We start from the raw sequence: 25,573 nt of genomic DNA, 5'->3' as shown, positions 1-25,573 counted from the left end.
ATTCTATCTAGGAAATAATGTCTTTAAAATACTTAACAAAATTCCCTATTAAAAGCTACAAATATAGCTCGAGTTGCAACAAAGGTAATGAGACCCTCATCAATCATTTTAATAAGGCGATTGCCTCTAATTATTTTCCACGGGATATTTGTTATAATTAGGGAGACACTAATGAACCACGTCCGATTGAAGTTGCCGAGGAGGTTTCCGGACAATTCGGCACCAAACGAATTCGGCATACATACGTTTTCAGCGCTAAGTTAATTCGGCACCGCCAATTCGGCACCATCCGACTGGATACCAAGATAATTCGGCACCGTTTTATTTTATTTTTTGCTCATGTATTTAAGCAGTTAGGGTTTAAATGTTTTTCAAGAAAAATAATTATTCCCCGAAATATTTATAGAGCTACTTTATTTTTTATTTTGTTTTCAATTCTTATTTCTGTATTCATTGTCATTGATATACCGTACCGTATTCTAAATTAAGTACTTGCACAAATATTTTTTTTGTTATACTGAATTCAAAAGGAATGTTCGAGATAACAAACAATATACATGACATATTAAAAATGTTAACATTAAAACTTTAAGCTGAAACATTCGTTGTTAAAAATAAACATATGAAAGTATTTTGCAAAAATGAAATAAAGATGCTATGGTATAATGCCCAATTTAATGTCATTTTTATAAAAATGAACTCGTTAAAGTTGATTTTAAACGTAAATTCATTTAAACGGAAAGAAATACAATAATTATTCAAACTTAAATCATTTTATTGACAAATTGCTTTCTTATTCCTTATGCATAGAATACTTAAATCGAATATCTTCATAAACTACTTAAAACATAATGAAAATTAACAGACGACTTAAAATTATTACAGAGTTATTTGTTGTGTGATGAGATTATTATCTGTAGAAACACATGTCATAGTGTGTCGGCATGTGTCTCGTTAATCAACCCTATCCGTTCAACCCCTGGTGTGAAAATTAATAATAATCCATAAAACATACCATTGTTTATTGATAACCATATGGTTTAATTGAGTACACGGGGGTCGCGTGGCAATTTTCTGAATGATATTTGTGTGCGTATATTGTCCTTTCCGATAACTTGGTTACTTCCCCTGATTTCTAAGGGAGGCTACTCCATTTCCTACTTCCGGGGAATACATTTTGCAAGATGGCCGACGTAGACAATGAGATCACTGGGGCGTGTATGAATAACAATGAGTTGACACCATTTAAGGTCGTCGATTTGAAAAGATACCTTGCGAACCGGAAATTGAATGTATCAGGTCTTAAATGCGAATTGATTGAGAGGATAAAAGGCGCATATAGACTTTCTATAACTGACAAACGCGTGCTGGAGGAGAGAGATCGGGAAGAAAGAGAGAGAAGAGCAACCGAACGCTTTATCCTCCCATGTGGCGAGGGTCTTCCACCGCCATCAACACTGAAGGCATGGAAGTCCACTATTGATCTGTTTCCTGCTGTAGAGGAAAAGGATATATACAACTACATTGTACTGAAAAGAGACTCGAAACGTCAATTGAAGGCGAGGACTTATTATGTGGACGGACATGTACAGAAAGTTGAGGTATGTCAAATAGTGAGTTTATAATAAGTCTGAGGCTGTTTTTTCTGCCATGTTTACTTCATCTAGTTATATAATTAGCTCAAGGGGACTATTTTGACTTGGACATAAAAATGATTTGGTGTGAAAAATGTACTCAACATTTTTATGTAGGCGGGGCTAGCCACAATTAAGGGGGGTGTGGTGGATGCAAGCACATGTATGTGTCGAACCACACTGACTATATACTTATCTTAATTTTAAAAAAAATAATGTATTTTGTACAATTTTCATATGTTCTATGATGTATGTTGTTTATTTATTGTCATTTAAATTAAAATATTATTTATAATTTATTCTTCAGGTCCATCTCATAAGCGAAGAGTGCAGCCACTGTTATGTTCAAGCTTCCGTGCTGCCATCATTTCCAACTGCAGACAAAAGAAAGTCACCAGAGTACCAACCCTGGATCCTTCTGTCGAAAGTGACTGGCTGCATACACTCCGCGTTCTGCAACTGTCCAGCTGGGTAAGTTGAATTAATTTGTGATAAATCAAAGTCTCTGATCTGCATTGATGAAAGGTGTCAAACCCACACACGCTAGGCTATTTTGTCAGTATTATCAAATACTTAAACTTGGGGCATTCTTCAAACTATTTCATATCTTCTTATCAAACTTGGTACACTTGTTACAAGAGACAAAAAAGCACATGTTATAACTGTCATAATTTTGGCTTTCATGGTTAGCTGAGTTTTGCTATTTTTTTCTGAATGAAAGAACAGGCGAGCTTATGTATTGATTCAATGAACTCCCTTCACCGTGTTGGTGTTTACTTATGGCACTGTTTGTGTTTTGTATGTTCATGGCCTACCAGGAAATACTAAGTGTAAAATACTGTGTATTCACCTCCATTTTCAAACTTTAATGTTTTGGAATATACATGTAAGTATAACAAGTAAAAAGGCACACATGTAAATGAATTTTTTTATTTTCATCTAGTGAAGGTGAATGCTGCAACCATATTGGTGCCCTGCTGTATGGACTTGAAGACCTGACGCGTAAAAAAACCCTTGCTCCAACATCCAAACCCTGTGCCTGGAACAACTTCAGCATGCTGTCTGCACCACGGAAACGTAAGCTGTCGCCTAGGAAATCTGAAGATCTTATGTTCTCAAAGAAGAAACTGTACAACGTGTCAGTACGTAAAGTTTCTGTAAACAAAAACCATGAACTGAACTCTATCAATGGATGCACTGTTAACATTGACAGATTTAGGCAGAAACTGGTTGGTTCGAAGTTGAATGTAGGCTGGTTAAAAAACTTTGAAATTGAAACAACTGAAAATGAACCAGATCTCCCTGTGTTACATTCTGTGCCATTCAACTACCATGATAGTGTAAACTTGAGGGACAGTTCTAGTAAGACAGTGTTTTTGGATCATTTTGACTCTTTGAAGCAAAGCGCTGAAGAAATTCAATTAACTGAAATCTTAACAAGGGGCCAAAAAAGTGGGAAATGGCAAGAGGCCAGAAAAGAACGCCTAACAGCTTCAAACTTTGGCAGCATCTGTCGTAGGAAAGAATCAACTGAACCTGACGGACTCCTGCGGCAGATGTTGTATTCCAATTTCACAAGCAAGTACACAGAATATGGAATTAAACATGAGAAGGCTGCAAAGAGAATGTATGCGAAAGCAATGCAAACTGACCACAAAGGACTAGCAGTTAAAGACAGTGGTCTAGTTGTATGTGCCGACAGACCCTACCTTGGTGCCAGTCCAGATGGGCTTGTGTTCTGTTCACATTGTACAGAAAGTGTTGGTCTGGTTGAGATTAAGTGTCCTGCCTCTAAGAAATGGAGGATGCAAACGCCTGAGGAATGCTGTGAAGACAATGATTTTTTTTGTCAGTTAGAGAATGGCAAGGTGTTACTCAAGGAAACACACAAATATTACTACCAGGTCCAAGGGCAGATGGGAATCACCGGGAGGAAATGGTGTGATTTTGTAGTTTGGACATGTGTAGGTCTTTCTATACAGAGAATTGCATTTTGTGAATCATTTTGGCTGAAAATGTTGTGTCAACTTGACAGATTTTGCCTTGAATCATACATTCCTGAACTGTACGCACAACGTGTTAAAAGGGGAATGAGTCTGTTCAATTGATTTGTACATCGTCTAGTTATGTGTTGTTTATACATGTACATTTGAATGATCAATAATGGCAATTTATGTGAATATCTTGTTTGCTTTCAGTTATTTTCATAACTATATTCAAAATGAAACTCCAAAATGACTGTATTGTTACTATAATTTGAAACCATGAATAAAAAAGTTGTAAATCTAAATTTTGGGCAGTATTTTGAAAGTATGTGTACTTTTGTCAACATATTGTGATTATGCGATGCTGTAAATCTACTTTAATTATTTCCTTGTTTTATGTTTGACCTTTTCTACTTTTCCTTTCCATTTATCTAGTTTTCAGGGATGTATTTCTGAGCTTAATAAATGGACATATGTTTAACCTTTCAAGTGTGTTATTATTGCATTTTGTGTGCAGGATAGTGATAGCGTTTATATTGCCATTGTTTAAAGAAGTAGCTGAGTTTTACTCTAAAACAATTGAAGATGTTCAATTGAATATTGGTTTGCATGTAGCTACTGCACGGCCCATAACTCAAGACTGTCGAGTTGTTCTCCTTTTCTGACTTGCTAATTAAAAACAACAAATGAGTGTTACTTTCTTATGTTTGCAGGGTGCAAAACTTAAAGGGGCTATACACCGTGTGATGAAATATCGAAAAAAAAAAGAAACTTGTCAAAAACTGACATAAACTTGGTATCAATGTGTACAATGCATTGAAACTAACTAACTGAAGTACCATATACCGTAGTATACAATTAATTTATTTTCGCATTATTTTTTCCATATTTCTCCATTAATTTTTTTTTACTGGGTATGTATACCTAGTAGAATTCATTCTTATGCGTGATTTGCTAGTTGATGATATCATGGGATATAACCAAGTAAGGTATATTAGCTTAAGCATTCATATGGTTTCGGATAAGCCTTCGTAGCAAAGTGGATACAACACTGGACAGCTATTTTGGTGACACTAGTTCAATCCATAGCTCAATTTTCTTTTACATTTTGGTATTTCTTTACCATTATCATATCAGAAGAGTAAAACATTTTATTAAATAATTTGTCCTGAGATTTGTTACAGAAAAAAACTTTATTGGTGCCAATCTGGTGTACAGTCCCTTTAAACATTGGGACATATTTAGCATGGGGCTAGTTTTTTTAATCTAATGTATCTTAAAGTTAACATTTGTCGGGCATTTCAGTTTGATCTATGGCACTCTTGCCTATTCTTATTTCCACTTAGTTCAATTATGAAACTGATATGAAAATGGTTCATACTGAAAAATCCTTTAAGCAATTCAATACTAATGATTTGAAGTACGTGGTAGATCAATTACACATGGCAAATAAAAAAAAACTCATTTCAGAGCCAAACTTAATAAGTGATCTTTGACTTTTATTCTTAGAAATGTTACAAATAATAAAACCACAAAATACAAAGCAGATGTTTCACAAACAAAAAATTATATCAATAAATTGATCAGTTAATGCATACATGTTTCAAATCAAATCTTGAAATCCATTCACATGAGCATATTTCCTTATCCATTTTTGTCAAACCTGAATCAAATGTGTAATCTCATATGTTATCATATAACTTGCTCGAAAAAATGATTTTAAAACAAAATTGTAATTTCATTGTTCTAGTTAGAAGTATACAAGTTTTTATCCCTAAATCTAATGCTTGATATATACAAACGCTTTCATTGACACATGAGTTATTATTGAACAAGTGGTGGCCATAGATTTGTCAAATATGTGCATATTTTGAACACTTTAGAAATTCTCCTTGACTGTGTTATAGGAATATTGCCATGCAATATTCGAAAGTTCTTGATTCTCTCCATTTGCCTTTCAACATGTATTCGTAAACTTGCAATATCTTTTGTAAGGAGAACCTCACGTTTAGAGAATTGTTTTCCTTTCTGTTTAAATGGTGGAATAATGAGATGAATGCCTCTTGGAGTAGTAAGGTCTGTAATAGTGAAACCCTTATCAACCATTATGGCGTCTCCTTCTTCAAGCAAGTCCAAGAGTCCACATTTTTCTGTGAGTTTCTTGTCACTGGTACAGCCCACCCAACAGTCAGAAACAAAAGTTACAACACCATTTGGGCTTATACCCACCAAAATCTTATGAGTCATGTGAGACTTGTAATCACTGTACATTAAACTTTTCAAAGAAAGAGAACTGGATGTTTCACTGTAAATTTCAGTGCAGTCGATAATAATTCTAGTGTTAGAATATTTCTCTTTAAATTGTTCAGGCATGTTATTTTTCACTACCTCACGAGATGGCCATTGAACAAGAAAGGATAATTGTACATGTAAATAGTTGATCCATCTTTCAACAATGTCACTACATTGTGAAGTGGATATGCAAAACCTAGTACCTAGATCTTCAAATAACAGACCTAGACGTAGGCGCATCAGCACCATGAAAAATTCATCCAGAACACTTAGAGTTCTTGGCCGTCCTCCATCTGAATCTTTATAGTTAAGTTTCCGCCTTGATGTCCGCACTTCAGCTTCATCCTTGATTTCATCAAACAAAGCTTCAAACACAACTCGATTAGGGATTCCGGTGTAAAAACTGACCAAATCGTCATTGTATTTTACGTCATCATATGTGAGCATAGGTAGCTGACATTGTACACCAAAGTCTCTAGTAGAATGTTCTGTTTGTGAACTGAAGTCTGCTGTTTTTCCCAGGAAACTTTCTTCAGTTTGTACTTCCATCACTGCACAGTTGTTCTCAGTCTGTGTGTCACAACATCTGAAACATATACAAATTGATCATGTACCCATTTACCACATCTTACATGTACAGTCTGGTAACCCTAACCAAATGTTTGTTTTTTTGGCCTTAAACATTTACAAACACTTAAATTTTCCTATTTTTGTTAAAGAATGAAGAAAAATGATCAGAAGTAATTAACTTATCAGATCGATTTCATAGCACAAGAAGCAATATATATATATATTGAACAATACCTAAAGGACTGATTCTGTGGCTGTAGTACTGGTCCCATGCAGTAATCATGCAGGTGGACAGAGGTATCAATGGCATGCCCGGAAGGGGATACAAATGACAGTTGTGGCTGTATACTATCATCATTTGACAGTTCTAGGTCTAAATCGTCATTGACCGTATCACCATCATCATCATCACCTACGTCTTCATCAAGGAGCTGAAATTGCAAATGAAACTGTATAAGATAAATGTTTTAGTACAAAATCTGCCAGGCTATATGGTACACATTTTTCCAGGCTGTATTTGAAAACAATTCTTTAATCATTTCTTAAATTACAAAATTTACAAATAAGTGCTGTGACATTGTTTTTAAGCACCGTTGATATAACATAATTCATTTTGAGGTGCATGTAAGGAAGAACTTAAACTAATATAAGAAATAAAAAATACCGTTGGCTGGAAGGTTTTGGTAGCACCAGTCTCAGTTGGAAACATAGATGGAAGTGTATGCTGGAATGAAGGTCCTCTGAAGCCAACAAAATGCTCACTACACAATCGTCTGTGTTCATTCCACTGGAACGATCTCATGACCGTTTTACATCGCTGCACCCACACACGTTTTAAACGTTTGTTCTGAGGAAAACGGTGCAATGACACTTTTCTCCCATCAATAACCTTTCCTCTGTAAATTCCTTTACAAATACAACAGTACTTAGGGGTTTTCCTGCCCGTTTTCTTTATTAGTTTTGAATCTTTACTTTCCATTTTCACTTGTTGCTGTTTACTTCCTGGTTTGTGTAGTCCCCGGAAGTAAATTTCCGCTTTTTGCGCATGCCCACTTGAAGAGTATTCAGGGAAAGATAATCGAGTTATCGGAAAGGACAATATTCAGTCAGACGGATTTTCAGTTATAGGTGTAGAATTTTTCTATTTAACTGTTAAACTTTCCGATTAGCTGTTGAAAAACGGCATTGGATTAAACAATGATCTACGATTTTTGCATGAAGTGTCGCCGTCTTGTGAGGCCTAGGAGAAAGTGAAGGACATGTATATCATGTGGAAAAAAACAACATGAACAGTAACTGAAGGTAAAATCTTTCTTTTAATATGTAGGGTGTTTATTTGGTATTTATCATGAGTTTTATGACGTAAAATGAGTTGTTTAGCTTTGATTATAACATTATAAATTATTAAGATTGAGAAAGAATGAATGAAAAAGTTAAATTGCCATATGACGAATTATAAATTAATTGGACAATTATGTGTAAATAACAGAAGGTGGGTGACATATAATAGGAAATTTACTTATTATGAAAACAATTTGATACGAGTATCCGGATGGTATTCGAATACTTGATACGAATATCCGGTTTCCATCCCTAGTATAAAGAGTAATAATAATCACATTATATTTAAAGGTTTATTAAGTTCACAAAGGCTCCATTTATGTTCGTTTTTTTAGGTTATCCGATATACCGAGTTACCGATATTGTTAAACGCTATACTATTTATACAGACAATGAATTAAAAGAGACAGCACAAACGTACGATACTGTGAGTATTATAACCTTATATTTTCAGGTTATAAACATCCCAAAACTTAAATGTAATGAAAAAATGACATTACGATTTTTTTTAATTTACTTGAATTAAGTAGTTGCTATAAAAATAATAATTTCGTAATGTACATGCAAGGGAACATCACCTGACAACACTTTATTGTATATTTATATTTGTCCACATAGGCCACGACCTTCAGGATATTTTGTGAAAAAATACCGGATCTATCATCCAAAACCGATTTTATAGACATAAGAGAAAAATAATTTGGTAACGTGGGATTCTGTGGAATATTACTTCAAACCTTTGCACCCAATAAATTCTATTTAATACAAGCTTAAAGACTTATGCAATTAAAAAGTTTTTGATGTAATATAATATTTGCGTTATAAAGGTTTGTTAGCCAAAGGAGTGTCTAGTGGCATAAATATGCATGCAAAAACTATTATTTATGACTTGTTTACGAAATAGGATACTGTCTAGCCGTTTTTCGGTAAAAAAGGTGTATGAAAGAATAATGCTTATCAAAGTGTTATCACCAACCGCTATCATAATCTTGCAAGGTGTGCTTAAAACGGAACACTTAAATAAGCGTAGGCCGAGTGCGAACATGCACGTAAAGGCATGTCCTTGAACATGATCCCCAGAAGATTGTAACAAATTGAAACTTACTATTGCAGTGTTCGCGAGTCGCTGAGGACGTATATTTGATAGCAAGGACTTGGACTTGAACAATCATGAAAACGGTAAGGAAGTTTGTTGTTTATTTAACGGAATTATATTTGAATTTTATTAATTCTAGGATTCCGAATTATTTCACTGGATATGAAATCTTATTTTTGGAAAATTATTTTTAGGGAAAAGGTCGATAAAAACATACAAAAATAACACATGAAATATTCTGAAAATGAAATTTTATTATCGAAACAAAATTTCTGTACGTCCCCCATTCGAACATCTTAATGATTCGTTTTCAGGTTTACATTGCTCCGGTGATTTTCTTCTGCTTACTTGCGGGCCGTAACGCCAGCTCATCATGTACACCTGGTGATAAGCAGTGTGACTCTTGTTCAGTAAAAGCTGGCAAGACTGACTCATTGTTCAAAAGGTAGTGTTTTATTTGATTCGTTTTAACTGAACACAACTTGTAAATAAGTTATTAAAACATCTACTACAATTACAATATGCCAGGATGAACGAATTCATGTGTATATGTATCTGCATTGGCATGTTATGTTCGGAATAATCCCCTTTCTAGCTTAGATCGATAGAGTTTTTAGCCCATTTAGTGTTGTCAAATAAAGCAAATGAAATACAAACACTTCTACTTCTTCGAATGTTTTTCTTTCCATAAAAATATGCATATTTTCTGATTCAAAGCAGCGCACTCATATGATTCAGGGCCCTTTTATTACCGATTATTAAGACATTCAATTGTCAATATAGTATATTGATTATAATATTTGTTTGTTTATAGATCTTTGTAAAACTCCAATCGCGGAAGGCGATAATCAGTGTGGGATAGCGGGAGTGTATCAAAACCAGCTAGAGTCAGTTATCAGTTTTACATGCAAAGACGGTAGTATTGACGGGCGCTATTGCAGCGCTGTTGGTGAAGCGATCTTTTTCTACCAATTGGCTGGACGTTACCTGGTGGCGAATGATAACGTTATACTGGGATGGACTGTATCTTTGGTAAATGCGCATGGGAACAGCGAGGCGGCCACATCTTGGACTGGCATCTCGTACAGTGGTCAGGACACGATTGACACTCAGTGGCTCCTTGTGGCGAACAAGGAGGAATTCTGGAACACCACAACGATCAACGGTGACACATTCACTAAAGTGTGTATTTAAAATCCTATGGACGGGGACCTCTAAGACAAATTACCCGTCTATTATACCAATATCACCGATTGAATAGAACGTATTATTGTTTGAATTGAATATAAACTTTTCCATAATAGAATAGCCGCTGTTCCAATTGTTCATTAAGAAAGTCAACTCACTGATGTTAATTAATTAGCTAAAATGTATTTGTATGTACTTGATCTTTTCAGAGACAGAGATTTGTTTTGAATTTAAGTCCTAATAAAAAGCACCAAATGGAAGTTCTGTATATTATTTATCTTGCATGTATCCCCATGGTATTCTGAATTCAAGATATAGAATAACATTTCCAAGATTGCTACGCTTTTAATACGCCAGGGAGAACTACATTTACAAGTCAAGTCAAAGTGGTATTAGTATGTTCAATAAGAACATTGCAAATACACAAAGAACAGCGAATTGAAAACCGAAAACCATATTTATGTATTTTTCTTTAAGCTGGATCTTTGTTGTGTATTATTTTATAGCCGTACCTTGCATCATGGGGTGTGAATATGTGTGATGTATTTATTTAATAATACAGGATCAAGCCCAGCAGTCAAATATTCAAACATAATACACATGCACTATAAATAGTAACATTTTACTATAGAAATTCGTTCCCGCAATAATGATTATCGTCTCCGCCCGTGAGATTATCACGGCATGTCAGGGAAATAAAAAAAATGGGCGCCGTATACTTGGTTGGCAAATATTTAAACATTTAAAGTTTAAAGGGATTAAAATGGAACTATCGGTGCAACTATTATGAAATTAGTTTTACCAATAATGACACTTTCCGTGTTCCAGTAACGAGTACTACCCGAAACCGTACCGGATGTTAACATTCGATAAAGGTCATAAAGCAGTGAGACAAGGAAATGCTTTGTTGAAACGTTTTACCCTATGACATATCCTTCATTATTCCACAAAATCTTGTTTTTAAATCCATTTGAAATCATTGACAAATGACAAAACATATGTTTTATACATAATAATACATGGCTTGTGGTTGATAATTGCCCCAGTGAAAAAAAATTGCCGGGCAATTTTTCCTTTCCACTGGGGCAATTATCAGAAACGTACCCCCCCCCCCCAAAAAAAAAAAAAAAAAAAAAAAAAACAACAACAACAACAACAAAAAAAAAACACTCAAAAAGCTTAACCAATAAATGATGGGACTTTATTGGAACAATTGTTCATTGAGAGTTTATACTAGTTTATGTGCACATTTACTTACACTTGTTCCAATATTTAAATATTAAAGCCTGTTTATTGCATTAATCGAAAAATGCAGCTGCATTCAAAACATATACAGTGCTCCAGCCAGGATTTGAAAAGGGCAGGGTGCTTGGTCCAAAAAGGCACTTTTAATGTGCTTTTAATGAGCCTAAATGGGGCACTTGCAAAGTTCAATATTTTGATATTTTGGTACTAGAGCTCTACTTTCAATACTAATTGTTATGATATCCAAAGATGTAGTTATTAAGTCATACTTCTGTATATTTATTATTTTCATACTAATTTCTGAAACATAACCTGACTATATGTGCAGTAATATCAAAATTGGTAACAAACTGTGATTTAAATAGAAGTAACAAATCATGCTTTATTCGCAGTTTAATCTATGGCATATCAATGCGCAACTCTTTCAACAACAGTGTTATGAATGGGAGAAGTCACTTCTCCCAGTTTTCAGCCTACTCTCACTAGGCTGAAAACTTTGGGAGAAGTGACTTCTCCCTTCAGTCAATTTAGGGAGAAGTGGGGAGACTTTAAGGAGAAGTGATACTTTCGTAACACCTGATACAAAAACTATGCCATAACACACACCTCAGTTTATATAGTTTATATTCACATTCAAACTGATTGCTATAACTATATAAAATGTTCATAAAAAATGTATCATTTTTGGCTCAGCAAAAGTGTATTTGTCAATGTCACAAAGTTTATCTCCAAATAGCATCTAAAATGAAACAAAAACCAAGACAGCTAAGGATTTGAAACAATCAAAATGACTAATAAATGACCTGTCAATATAGTAGGGGGACGAATCTTATTTTGGTACGTTCGGGATAGGGTACGAATGTCACATTCAGCTATGCTGTTATTTACTTGTCTCTGGCTAAATAATTTTAAATATGCTGACATTTAAGAACCAAATGACATTTAAATCACTGTCCTTGATGAAAACTTTACCAATACATAATGGGAGGTTGAGAAATTAACTCGGAAAATTGTTCTGACAAAATGGCGATCTCGCCGATATTTTTGACATCGTAAATAGGAGAAAAATACTGTAAGTATTAAAACTCTACATAAAGCAAAAAAATTATATGTTTTTGTGTTTACAAATCAATTTTTTATCATGAACATTTCACGAAAACCAATTAAATATTTGGTGATACGTCATGTTATTGATTTTCTTAGCGCCACCTTGCCGATGGCCCGAGATGGCTATGACCGTCTGCTTCAAAAACATCAATGTTTAAAATGTCTGGCATTGTTTGTTCAATACATATAACAATTACTTTTTAACTTCATCAATGCTTGACACGATTTTTCATAATTATGTCGCCTTTTCTATCTCATTTTAATGAACGTATATCATATTATCAGGTTCTTCTCAATGTACATTCTGATTGGTTAACTTTCAATAGCTCCGCCTACCGGCGATGTTTTGGTAATTGGATGACACGGCCCAATTATCGGATTAGAGGATTACCCTATGACTAATTGCGATGTTTTGACTAATGGGACAGTTGCCAAATACTCGCTGATTGACAGATTTACAATGTGTTAAAATTTTGGCGAGGTCAATGTCGCTTTGATGACACAAATGGGCGATTTATTTGTTTTATTTATCATCAAAGGCGGCTCTGTCAATGAAAAGGGCACAGCGGGGCGTTTGAAAAGGCAGCAGGGCGCCATAAAAGGGCAGCGGGGCGCCCCGCCACGCTAATTATGCTTAGCTGGAGCACTGATATAAAACACTCTGGATACTTCAGTTTCAAATAAATTCAACGGAACTGAAATCCATCCGAAATAACATTTTTTATAGGCGAAAATTCAATAGAATTTTTTTTTTGCCTTTGCCATCAAATGTCTTCATCAACTCGACAACAAACTGCGTAAACACAAAAAGGAAATATTTCACGTGTGGCTACGCTACTTGGGATATATAGAGTTTGGTTTTGGCAATCTTACACTGAAACAACAATTATTCCCCATGCATATGCCATGTTTTGTTACAGTTGGCTTTATTAATATATACTTAACATTTTACGAAAGTTTTTAAAACTGTTTATTGCATTAATCGAAAAATGCAGCTGCATTCAAAACATATAAAACACTCTGGATACTTCAGTTTCAAATAAATTCAACGGAACTGAAATTAAATAAAACTGAAGTTCATAGAACTAATCTTTAAGATAAAAGCAAGAGTTATAAAAACACATTGTCTAAAACTTACAAAAGTTATCAAAAGGCAAATGCAGATAAATTGAAGAAAATGAGTAAATCTAATCCAAAACAATTTTGGAAATTTTTGAGCTCTAACAAATCTAATAGTTGTAACGCAACACAAGGCGAAATGTATGATTATTTTAAAAATACCAACAGTGATTCAAATGCTCATGGAGATGGCGAAAGTAATGAACAAAAAATAAATAATACAAATGCCAATATAAACATTGATGACAATATGCTCAACGATGAAATTTCCGTTCAAGAAAAAGAAATGGCAATTAAGAAACTGAAAATAGCAAAGCGTCAGGTGCAGACGAAATTGTAAATGAATATTTGAAATATTATTTCGATCTTATGAAAGATATGTATCATAAAGTGTTCAATATTGTGTTAAGCACAGGCATTATTCCTGATGATTGGACTGTTGGTATCATTAATCCTATATATAAGAATAAAGGAGCCGTGTCTGACCCGGCCAATTATCGCCCAATAACGCTGCCTAGTTGCTTCGGGAAGTTATTTACATTGATACTTAATAATAGACTTTTGAAATTTGTTGAAAAACATGAGCTGATGAGTAAATTTCAAGCTGGTTTCAGACCTACGTTCTCGACAGTTGATAATATGTTCGTATTAAAAATGCTTATAGATTATCTGTATGTCTCACGCAAAAAAAATTCTGTGCGTGCATAGATCTGAAAGCTGCATTTGATTCTATTAATAGAAGTTTGCTATGGTTGAAATTAGAGAACTATTGTATTCATGGAAAGTTTTTTAATGTTGTAAAAAATATTTACGAAAAGGCTAAAAGTTGTGTTCGAGTAAATGGAACATGCTCGGACTACTTCCCATGTTGTATAGGGGTCAGACAAGGGGAATGTTTATCCCCCTTATTGTTTTCGTTTTTTTGTAAATGATCTACATGACTATTTTCAAAATAGCACATTTGTTAATGGCTTGATTATTACAAAACACGATCGTGATCAAAGATTAATAGATTTCTTAAAATTGTTTGTACTGCTGTATGCTGACGATACAGTTATCATTTCTGAAAGTGCTTACGATTTACAAAATGCTCTTAATGTTTATGAAAATTATTGTAACGAAAATCGACCCACAGTCAATACTTCAAAAACCAAAATTCTTATTTTTCCAGAGGTAGATTGCCTAGATACGAGTTCACTCTTTGTAATGCTAATATTGATGTAGTGTCTGGATATAAATATCTTGGAGTGATATTTGGTAGAAGTGGTTCTTTTTGTAAAGCTAAAGAACATATTGCAAAGCAAGCAACAAAGGCCATGTTTAGTCTATTAAAAAAAGCAAAAACATTATGTCTATCTAATATTTACACCTCAACTTCCATTCCTTAAATGAACTGCCTTTCGGCAATTGCGTTCATCAATCGATGAACGCAACATCTTCGGATATGTTCGGATCGCAATTCATCGCATAACAATATACATGAAAATTATTGATCTTGTTATTGTTTGTATTGTGTCAGCAGGTCCCGTAAAATATAAATCACCATTTTAGAAAGTGCTAAGTTATTATATTTTAAACGTTTTGCTGCCCAAAGAGTTTCAATTTTACGTTTAAAAGTGATTTCAAGTGGTTGATCATTTCCCGCGTTATTGTGACGTCATTTGAAAAAAATGTTTCCGGTAACAGTCGGGTCGTCCTATTTACAGAATGGGTCAGAAAGGATTACTGAAAGGTAATCCGAAATGAAATGAAGTAATTTTTTAATGTTTTTTGAACAAAATAATGAACTATTGGTGTAAATATATTTGAACGCAATGTGCTGGTCAAAGTACGCGTGGAGTCCTTCGGACTCCACACACTTAGACCAGCCCAATTGCGTTCATACCCCGATAATGACACCAACCCCGCAATTCATTCCTTAATTGACCTACAGATTGATTTGTTTAAGAAAATTGTAAAACCAATTTTATTATATGGATGGGAAGTGAGGGGCTACGGAATAATCATATTTTAGAAAAAGTTGAATTTTTTAAATATGTACTTAACTTTAAAAGCAGTACACCAAACTGTATGGTATATGGCGAAACCGGTGTAAAGCCATTGCAAATAGATACTGATACTCAAATGATCAGTTATTGGTCAAGGCTTATAGTCCTACACTGTACACAACTGCCTGTATCTCTTTATTATGTTATGCTTAGTAGATATATGTATGACAATAGAATTAGAAACAATGAATTTCAATGGATAAAACATATACGAAATATATTTATTAAATGTGGTATGAATAATATTTGGGTAAGCCATGAGTTCCCAAACACATTATGGCTTAAAAGGTCCGTTCACATAAAATAATCCGATCTATTCAAAAACGAGTGGTATTCTACTTTAAATACGCCAAGAAAATGTTGTAGCTATAGACTGTTTAAAGAGAATTATGAATTCGAAGAATATTTAGTTAAAATACCTGCTAAGTTTTTGAAATATTTAGTTAAATTCAGAACAAGAAATAATAGACTACCAATTGAAGTAGGAAGCTGGAACAATATAGAACTGAATGACAGAAAATGCGAACTTGTGATAAAAACAGTATTGGTGATGAATTTCATTATTTATTAGAATGTAGCTATTTTGCCTAATATAGAATAAGATTTATTGACAGACAATTATACCGATATCCTAATGTTTGAAATTTAAGGATATTATGAATATCAATCCCAATGATGATATAAAATTCATAAAATTATGTAAATTCCTCAAGTGCATTGTTAACAATTTTAGTATAAGAATGTAACACTATGTTCTCCTCTACATATATTTATATATGTTTGATATTAAAGTTTCATAAACAATATTCACATTAAGAAAATCTGTATTATTATGTCCAATATATTTTGTAATGCCTCATTATGTTGTATTGTATATGTACCCATGCTCTTTTTGTCATGTACCTATGACATGAGTAATGTTAATATAAACTTGGATGTTTGTATTGTGCTAGAAGAGTAGTTTTAATGTAAAAAATGGTGTGATATATCGCTACGAAAGATGTAAAGATTGGTTTGTGAATTCTTCAAACATTAAGTGATATTCATTTACAATTAATGCATGATGTAAAAGCAATAATAAAGTATGGAATACATACAACAATTGCATTGTTGATAATTTAGAGCTTGCATTGATAAATTTTACAATTCTTGTATAACAATATTTTTTTTCTTTAATGTAGCAATAAATACATGTACTTGATAAATGTCCTTGATATATGACCACTATATGAATTATAGTGTGTATGGTATAAAGAATATTTAATTGTTTCCGTTTAAGTTACTGTGTGGCAATTACAAGTTGAAAATAACTTATCAATCATATAGTGTTGCACATTTTGCGTATTACATCAGTCCATACAAATTGTCCGGTATTACTCACCGACCTTTAGCAAGTAGTTTTGCCTTTTGTCAGTTTTTATGTAAGCTTGTATGAACAGTGTTTCAGTCAAATTTGAAAAAAGACAGGGTGCTAGGACAGAAAGGGAAACTCTGTTGAGTACATTTAAAAATCATCAAAAGAAAGCTCTGGCAAACTAAAGGGCACAGTGGGGCGGAAAAAGAAAACAGGAGAGGATAGCAGGGCTCTGACCCGGCTTTTAAAGCCAAGCTAGGGCACTTTATGCTTGCCCCAGATACATACTGTATTGAGCAACTCATGCTGGGCTATGATTCAACGATAAACCTGCAAAATGAGTCCGACAAAATATTCTGTAAGCGTCGCAGTTACTCGGACAGGAATGTTCCTGGGCACGTGGATCGACATTCGTTATCGGTTTATCGGTTTGCCGGACCTCTTGATATTTTATCAGATTTTTCTAATGTCTAATTGTATTTCGCAATGACTGGCCCGTGTAAAATCTTAAATCCATATGAGGTGAAGCACTTTCACACTGAACTCTGGAGTAAACCGGCAAATACTGATTCCAGGGCTTTCCTCTCCAGCAAGCGTGTTTTAGCGTATATATTTGTACTCGGGAGGTGATTCTCCTTGGATGGTTGTCTATCTGCGAAACGTCTATAACAAACCTGACATATTAAATTAAAATAGGCCTTATGCATGTTTTTTTTATATTTAACCCTCACATAACGAGAATAGGGGTTGACTGGTTGTTTGAAAACAAATTGTGTCTATTCTTTGGAGGGCAGTGAACGTAACTTTATAAAGATTTTCTCATTAGAAACGGTATTGACGGAAACTCTTTTTAAAGTTACACATACAAGCGTTCAATCTCGTATGATTATTTATCTCGCGCTAAATTTGCCAATCAGTTAGCCACTATCTAAAAAGGACAGAGTTCGCAGAAAGAGACAGGGTGCAAAGGGTAAAAAGGGGACATTGAATAGGGCTATGAAAAACTTGCACTTTGAATTCGACAGAGAGTGTTAGAAATTGTGTTGACGTAATATTAGTTTTCAGCTGCCAGATATGTAAAGTTGGTATTTATTTCTAAATTATATTTTTTTAAACAATACAAACAGAATATTTGATAGTCTTGAGCATTAAATTATATGGCAAAAGTACCCATGATGTTCTTCATGAAGGCTGAAGGGTGTTACTGTAAAAAGGACAGGGTGCAACATATCTTTCATATATAAACTCGTCAGCTTCAATCCATAATACACAATAAATCTTGTGTTATTCTGAATGGAATGTTTCCGATATGCTAAAACTACACTCATTATTAGTAAAATAATGATGATTACAGTGTTTTGATAAAAATTATACAATTTGGAAGCAGAGGAATATATCACATGAACGCCGATTTTCAACAATATTCTGCCGATTACCTTGTTGAAATATAAAATGCAGCACCATCATTTTTCAATTGGTTCTGGTAATTTTGTTACCCTCCCCCCCCCCAACCCCCGAGCATGAGAAACCTCGCCAAAAGAATAGAACTAGACAGGAACGTGTTCGCTTGCAAAACGAAATCTTCATTTAAAGTTGTGGTTTATTTTGTATTCAGATCTCTAATCATAGAAGTACTTGGGGTTTACTAATATTTGTTTTATTGTTAAGCTTCCTCAAGTTAATGCATATTTTGATAAGATTAACCTTTTGCGTTTTTTCACTTTTTTACATTCAAGGCACTATTGCACATTTTAGAAAATAACACAGGTCTACCATTGTCATGAAAAAAAATAATGAAAGGCGAAAATGGCAACTGCCGGGTACTGATTTCTGTTGGATACTGCTCCCCAACCAATACACATAATTCATAAAGAGTGTACAGAACAAAAGCAACAAAACAAAATAAGATGGGGGGTTTTTCTATCCGAATTACCGCAGGTCCAGATTAGTGTTTACTGTACAGTTTTGTATGTTATTATGTTATTCTTCGTTTGTCTTTGCTTTCTTGTAAAAATAGAATAGACTATTTAAATTTTCTTACCAAAGCCTGGCCAGGAGGATGATAATCCTTCCTAGATATCACTCAACCACTCCTGTTTCAGTCGACATTTTTCTTTAAACAACGATAATTATAGTTGCAACTCAAATTCTTGTCACAAGTTTACTTTTTCTATTAGTAAACATCTAGCTTGTTGTTGCTGCATCCTATAATAAACCATTGTTTCATTTGGCTACCTTTGTAAGGCATAATAATTAAATGTCCTAGGATGAGAACTCAGGGAGATCATTTGCAGAACTTAGCAGCCAATAAGTACTTTTACCACGATGCAAGAAATGTTGACCGTACATCAACATATTTGTTGAAACGTTGGACGTCACGCATGTCAAACCAAACTATGATCTTGTATATGTTATTTTTTCGATTATTATATTATTGTTTAAAACAGAGAGTCACGTCCAGTCATCGTTCAGTGTTATGCATTTGTTTTTGTTATTAGTCCGTTTTTCCTTCACTTGCACCTCAGAGTGTGTATACCACGTGATAAATTACCTCATAAATGCTTCGTCAGAAGGCAATATTTGTCCTTGAATAAAGATTTGAAAACAAAGATTATTTTACTATTTCTTCACCATTTTAAATGAAACATAGCACAGTTTTTCGATTCTTACAAAGCTTCACCTTTAGTCTATTACTAGATTTTATTTATGAGTTTAGTTTCTTAAAACACTTCGACAAACCTTTTCACAAAACCGTCGCCTGATGGAGCACGGTCAAAACATTACTTTGGAAACAGGTTTGTCAAGGTATTTGAGGAAACTAATTAGTTAATCAAACGCCTGTAATAATACGTTAGCGGGGATATTGAATTAAGAGACACAAACTTTCCTTCGTTTCATTGAAACTGGTGAAAAGCTGTTTTATTTAATACGAGTCCATTGTAATTAAATACAACTTCATGGACGTGATTCGATTAAAAGGGGTCGGTACTTCTGTTTTCCATTCATTGGTACAGTGACGCGTAGTTCCCCTTCGTATGTCAGAACAACACGTTTTTAATGGTTTCGAGAAAAACTGGATAAGAATGTGTGCCGAGAACTTGTAAACATAAGGATTGAAATTCATAAAAGAGTGTACAGAACGCACTTCACTGGAACTGCCATTTTGAGCGGGGTATTCAAGATTGCATGAATGCCACCGAAATGAATTTCAATCCTTAAATGAGGACGGTCTATACATGGTAGGGTTTTCTTTATAAAGACTTTAAGTATCTTCCATGGCCGAGAGTGTAAGATAGGTACATTTAGACCCGAGCGTAGGGTGTTTTGCGGAAACGAGGTTTACCGAGTTTCCGCAAAACACTCTGCGCGTGGGTCGGGATTAAACTATCTTACACGAGCGGCTATGGTAGATGCCTTTTCTCCACCTCAGTTAATCAAAATTAAGTAAAGATGTATTTTTTTGCTGGAACTCTTTTGTGCTTAGTGAAAATAATTGCGTATGGAAATGCTTCAATTCGCGGTTGTCATGGAAATGCGCGCAGTGATTCAGATTATGTTAATAGTCAAATCGGTCTTTAAATAGTTCAAAGGAGAGTGACGCATTTTTTCTTGAAAGGTGCGTGAAAACTGTTTTATGGTGACATTTGAAGCAAGAAATAATTAATAAGCGTTCTTAATATTGCCACAAGACAAGGTTTCCATGGTGCTACCGACGACAGTCTTCAACAAGGGAGGTATAATTACAATGTGGCGACCATTAAAACGGAGTTCCATACGGGCATTTTATCTTCGCCCTTGGGCAAGATAGAAATTTCTAGCATGGTTAAATTATTGGATCTACTAGGTGGGAGAAATATATTTCTACTGCACTCGGTTTTGTCATTGATGACTACGATTACAAATACAGGAATGAAATGTTTCGTCGTCGTCAGCCGTGTGGTGTAAAATCTTAAGTAATTGGGTTTGGTCATGTTAAAACCGTTATAAATGTACCTAGTACATACTAATGGGACTAATGACAATTTATATTTGAATGAGTAAATATATGTATTTACATGTATAGCTTATCAATGTAGTCAACTACTCACATGCAATTTAGTTGGACAATCATAATGGTAAACTTGGTACACTTGTAGATGTGAATATGATTTGAAAAAGCTCAGAACACATTCTGGAATCATCTAATATGGCCGCTTAACTTAAGATGAAAACAACCCCCCCCCCACAATTATCATAAGTATGCTAATATATAATTGTGGTAGTCACTGTGTCCTTTTTTTAACTGCATTTAATAGTGATATAAAATGACTAGTAAGGTGTTGAAAGTAAACGTTTTCGAAATTGAAACAAATATTTCTAAAAACAAGATTTGTTTTGACGTTGTGGTAACCACATTTTTATTAAATGATTATTGAGTTGCAGTTTTGCAACAGTTTTTTAAATCTAATTTTGTGTAATTTTTATCTCTAAATATGGAACATATTTCAATATGTATTGCCCATGCCCCTAATGATTAACATACTGCATTGACTATAAGGTAAACATCAAAGCCATTTCAAAGCCAAAGTAAAAAAGATATCACTTTGAGATTCCTGTTCAATCTTATTTGTATCCAATATGGGGTGACATATTTGTAAATTGAATATTCCTTTGCACAATCTTACCTTTTATACTATTATGGACTTGCTCAAATATGTGCAGGGTTTGTGAAGAAGCCATCTGTGGTTTAGAATGTCGTTTGCAATGCTGCTTTGGTGTTTGCTTGACAAATTATGGAATTAATTGTACATAGCTGTTTTTTGTTGATTTGGTGATTTTGTGTTCTATGTCTTTGGCGTTTGCCCATTGCCACTAAACCGGGTTTATGTTTAAACGTTTTGCTACTGAGCATGTTTCTGTAGCTATTTGCATAAATATTGGAACTGATGAGCCCTGTTGTGGAACGTTTGACACGAGAAATACTGGAAGGCAAGACAAAAGGATCACTGTAGATGACCTAATTGTAAAGAATACATGTGCATATTCATATTTACTACATTTTTTAATCTTTTTTATACTTAACATTTTGCAACATTTATTAACTGGTTTTAGGTTATGCTAACAAACAAATTAGAATATATTCTGTATTCTCGCTAAGATGTTTCGCTGATGTAGTGTCAGAATTGCTTGGCTACAAATAGTTCATTAACATGTACAATCAATAATTCTTTAAATGTTTAGGGTCAGGGGTCCTTTTGTTTCATTATTATTGGTAACTGGGTAGATGTTTGGCCATGACTTACCATCCTATTAAAATTGATTTGTGTCCAATCAATTCTAGGAAAAAATACAATAACTCTTGTTTGCAATATTCTTCTTTGCAATTATTACTGTTATGTGATAATTTTTATTTATTTATGGATTGAAATTCGATTTTTTTGCATGTTATTGGGGTATGATATGCAATAGGGCTGTTCAAAATGCTGGTGGTCCTTCGGATACCATAACCCAATAAAATGCAAAATGTCGAATTTATTATTCTTATATTTACATTTATTTAAATGTACATTTTACAAATAAATTGATTATTCAAGAGAATTTTCTCTTTTTTTCTCTCTCTCGTTGTTCTCAACGTTGGGTAAACTCGAACAGCTACAGTAACCTAAATCTTTAGAACAATGAATGCGCAGAAAAACTAGTTCCTTATTGATGGGTTTAATTTCTATATTTTTAAGGAAAAGTATATTTTAACAACGTTTTATAACTGTATTTCAGCTAGAAAAATACAATTGGAGTCATGAAAAATTAACAATAACATGAAAAGAACAAAAATATCGCCGCCTACAAAGTTCATATTATATCTCGCTAATACGAGATACTAGCGTTTGTTAGTCACGAGTTTTCAAATTGGAGAGAAATTCAAGTCAATTTAAATGTTGAGCGTTATGTTGAAGAATCAGTGTATGGTGTATGAACCATGTTGGAATACGGTGTTGGACAAATTAGCAAGTGCATTGTCATTTCTTTGGAATATAACATCGGATGAAACGACAGTGGTTGTGGATTGGGTAACGTGTTAAGCAATTGGAACTTTCGCGGAAGGAAAGCCAGAGGACGCGAGAAGACTTAGTGTTGAACTGAGCTCTAGCTTCTGGACGTTGATGAGGCACTACAATATGTTATTGTTTCATTTCATCGATTTTATGTTTTTGCCAGATGCTCAATGCTTACCAAATGTCAATTCCAAATTCCGAAATAAGTCGTCATCATTACCATTATTTATTTCTTCAACTGTTCCATCCATCATGAAATCAAAATCTACATTAAAATCAATCAAATTATCGTTGCTCATTTTGTTTTAACTGCTTTACTGCAGATTTTAGTTTTGCCAATAATTTTACTACGATTTCATTAAAAAAAAATAGTTCCGTAATAAATATGCCCCGCCCATTAGTATAATTGCACCCAAATGACAGGACATAAGTGTCGAACAAATGCACGCGATTTCGATGGGAACTGCCTTGCAATTCATACAGAAATAATGTGAAATTGATAAACAACAACCATCGTTAAGGAATAAAGTGTTTATGTCAATATTTTCTGTTTGTTACATATTCTTCTAATGCGTTTGTGTACTTTATGACAAATGCATAGTACTCTATTGTGAAGTTTGGCTGAGTTTTTAAGATTTATAATTAAAACATATATAAATGTTCTATATACATAAGTAGATTTTTTTTTAATAGTCTACAAGATATCAGTAAATAAATGTAATATATTAATTTTCATAATTTAGATGGCTTTTTACATATGTTTTTAGATTCAAAATCAATTTTTAATTGTGTAAGAAATTGCCCTTGTAGTTTTATTGGCAAGACACCTCATTTTAAATCAGTTCTTGAAGCACAGAAGAGTTTTGAGTTCGACTCTCAGCAAGGGCCTTAGTCATCATACCAATTTCATAAAATAAAAATACGTTCAACTGGTTTATACTTTTAATTGTCATACTGTTTAGTTCACGATTCTACTAGTATGCATGTAAACCGTCAGTTAAAAATCTCATGTAAAATTTCTTTTCCAGCCACCAATCATGGTTTTCTTCGTAGCCAACACATGCTGCAGTGTTCATCCATACTGTATCGAGGAGTGATTAGGAACTGCTCTGGCCCAGAATCCTTTTTTCATAGAGCATGTTTATCTTCAGTAATGAGACTTGCTTTTTACAGTGTGTGTATACCACGTGATAAATTACGTCATAAATGCTACGTCGGAAGGCAACATTTTGCTTAAAATAAAGACTTAAATCAAAGACAATAATATTTATGCGAAACACTTATTCATGTTATTACAGAAGTTTGATCAGGTAATAAGTTTCATCAAACACTTCCGACAAACCTGTTTCCAAAATAATCTTTGGACGGTGCTCCGTCAGACGGCCGTTTGAAAAAATGTTGGTCGAGTTTTGTAAAAACTTAATCTCAATCAAACTCTGGTAAAAGTCCGAAGGCGGGGCTCCGTAAGCGGCGTAAACTGTGCTATGTTTCATTTAAAATGGTGAAGAAAAAGTATCTATGTTTAAAGTCTTCATCCGGAGCAAACGACGTAGCATTTATGACGCAATTTATCACGTGGTATACACAAACTATTTAAGAGCTTGATCCCCATTCCCAACCTTTTAAAAGAATTCAGTTTTGGCCCAAAGTACATCTGTTGTCAGTTGAAATGTATTTGTCTGCTCAGCGATTACAAAATAGATAGTTGTGCCTTTTGAGCTTTCTGTCTAGAATTTAGACAATGTTGCGGTTGGATGTTGGCTCATTAGCAGCATCGTCGGCATAACCGACTGAAAATGTACTGTTTATGGCGTACTCATTTAACAGAACCAGCTCAATCTCATGTATTACCTTCTTCTAATCTTTTCTAAGTATAAACATTCAAATATTTGGATACCTGAAAGTGTTGTGTGTTTTTTTCATCATGTTTTTGTTATCTCCATTTTCTATCATCTTTCTAACATCACCGCTGGTCAGTTCTACGAATTTAGGGCAGGACTGACCTGTACTGCTAGTTTCGGCAGATATGCATTGAAACAGTGAAACACGGTCAGTATCAAAAAAATAATAATGCCAAAACCATTTAATTCTTCAAACTCTTTGTGTGTGATTTCATTAATTGTTTGGTTTTCTTGCAATGGGGCTGGAATGTGCTATTATTAAATAAGTCGCCCTAATTGGCCTCAAATGACCCTCGTCTGAGTTAATCTATTGACGTATTCCTTAGAATAAATACGGTAGCAGTGGAGTTAAATATTGATTTCTTCAGGCCGTGATGTTGCAACTACTTGTTTACAAACAATCATGTGCTCGGAGTGTATTGAAACAAATCGGCTCTTTCTTAAAACTGGTTAAGTAATGAATGAGTTTTATATTATATTATGGAAACAAAACTTTAATATAATTTAATGAAGTAGTTACCTTGTTGCCTGTCACAGTTTCAACGTTCGAACATTATTAACACGTGGAATGTGCAATGCACTTGAACTGACATATTTATACCAATTTGTTTAGTTTCTGTTTATAAGTAAATACTGCAATATGAATATTCAAGTCACTTAC

At 34.0% G+C, this 25,573-nt stretch overlaps 2 protein-coding genes and 1 long non-coding RNA gene across 3 annotated transcripts; 2 read left to right on the top strand and 1 right to left on the bottom strand.

Annotated features, from left to right (window-relative positions):
• Positions 1-1,184: 1,184 nt before the first annotated feature.
• Positions 1,185-3,859, top strand: LOC128207753 (uncharacterized). The gene is made up of 3 exons (XM_052910880.1): positions 1,185-1,601; positions 1,942-2,105; positions 2,578-3,859. The coding sequence occupies exons 1-3, from the start codon at positions 1,185-1,187 to the stop codon at positions 3,740-3,742; spliced, it is 1,746 nt and encodes a 581-aa protein (XP_052766840.1). The 3' UTR covers positions 3,743-3,859.
• Positions 3,860-5,274: 1,415 nt separating this feature from the next.
• LOC128207666 (uncharacterized) lies at positions 5,275-7,335 on the bottom strand. Its single transcript, XM_052910721.1, has 3 exons — positions 7,146-7,335; positions 6,716-6,912; positions 5,275-6,497 (listed from the first exon to the last, which is right to left on the bottom strand). The coding sequence occupies exons 1-3, from the start codon at positions 7,281-7,283 to the stop codon at positions 5,444-5,446; spliced, it is 1,389 nt and encodes a 462-aa protein (XP_052766681.1). The 5' UTR covers positions 7,284-7,335; the 3' UTR covers positions 5,275-5,443.
• A 224-nt stretch (positions 7,336-7,559) lies between these two features.
• LOC128207665 (uncharacterized) lies at positions 7,560-10,366 on the top strand. The gene is made up of 5 exons (XR_008256747.1): positions 7,560-7,783; positions 8,158-8,249; positions 8,936-9,001; positions 9,233-9,363; positions 9,733-10,366. It is a non-coding gene; the product is annotated as an uncharacterized LOC128207665 (long non-coding RNA).
• The last annotated feature ends 15,207 nt before the right edge of the window (positions 10,367-25,573 follow it).

The sequence above is a fragment of the Mya arenaria genome, chromosome 11, assembly GCF_026914265.1.
Source record: "Mya arenaria isolate MELC-2E11 chromosome 11, ASM2691426v1".
Classification (NCBI taxonomy): Eukaryota; Metazoa; Mollusca; class Bivalvia; order Myida; family Myidae; genus Mya; species Mya arenaria.
This window is presented reverse-complemented; position numbering and strand designations above follow the sequence as displayed.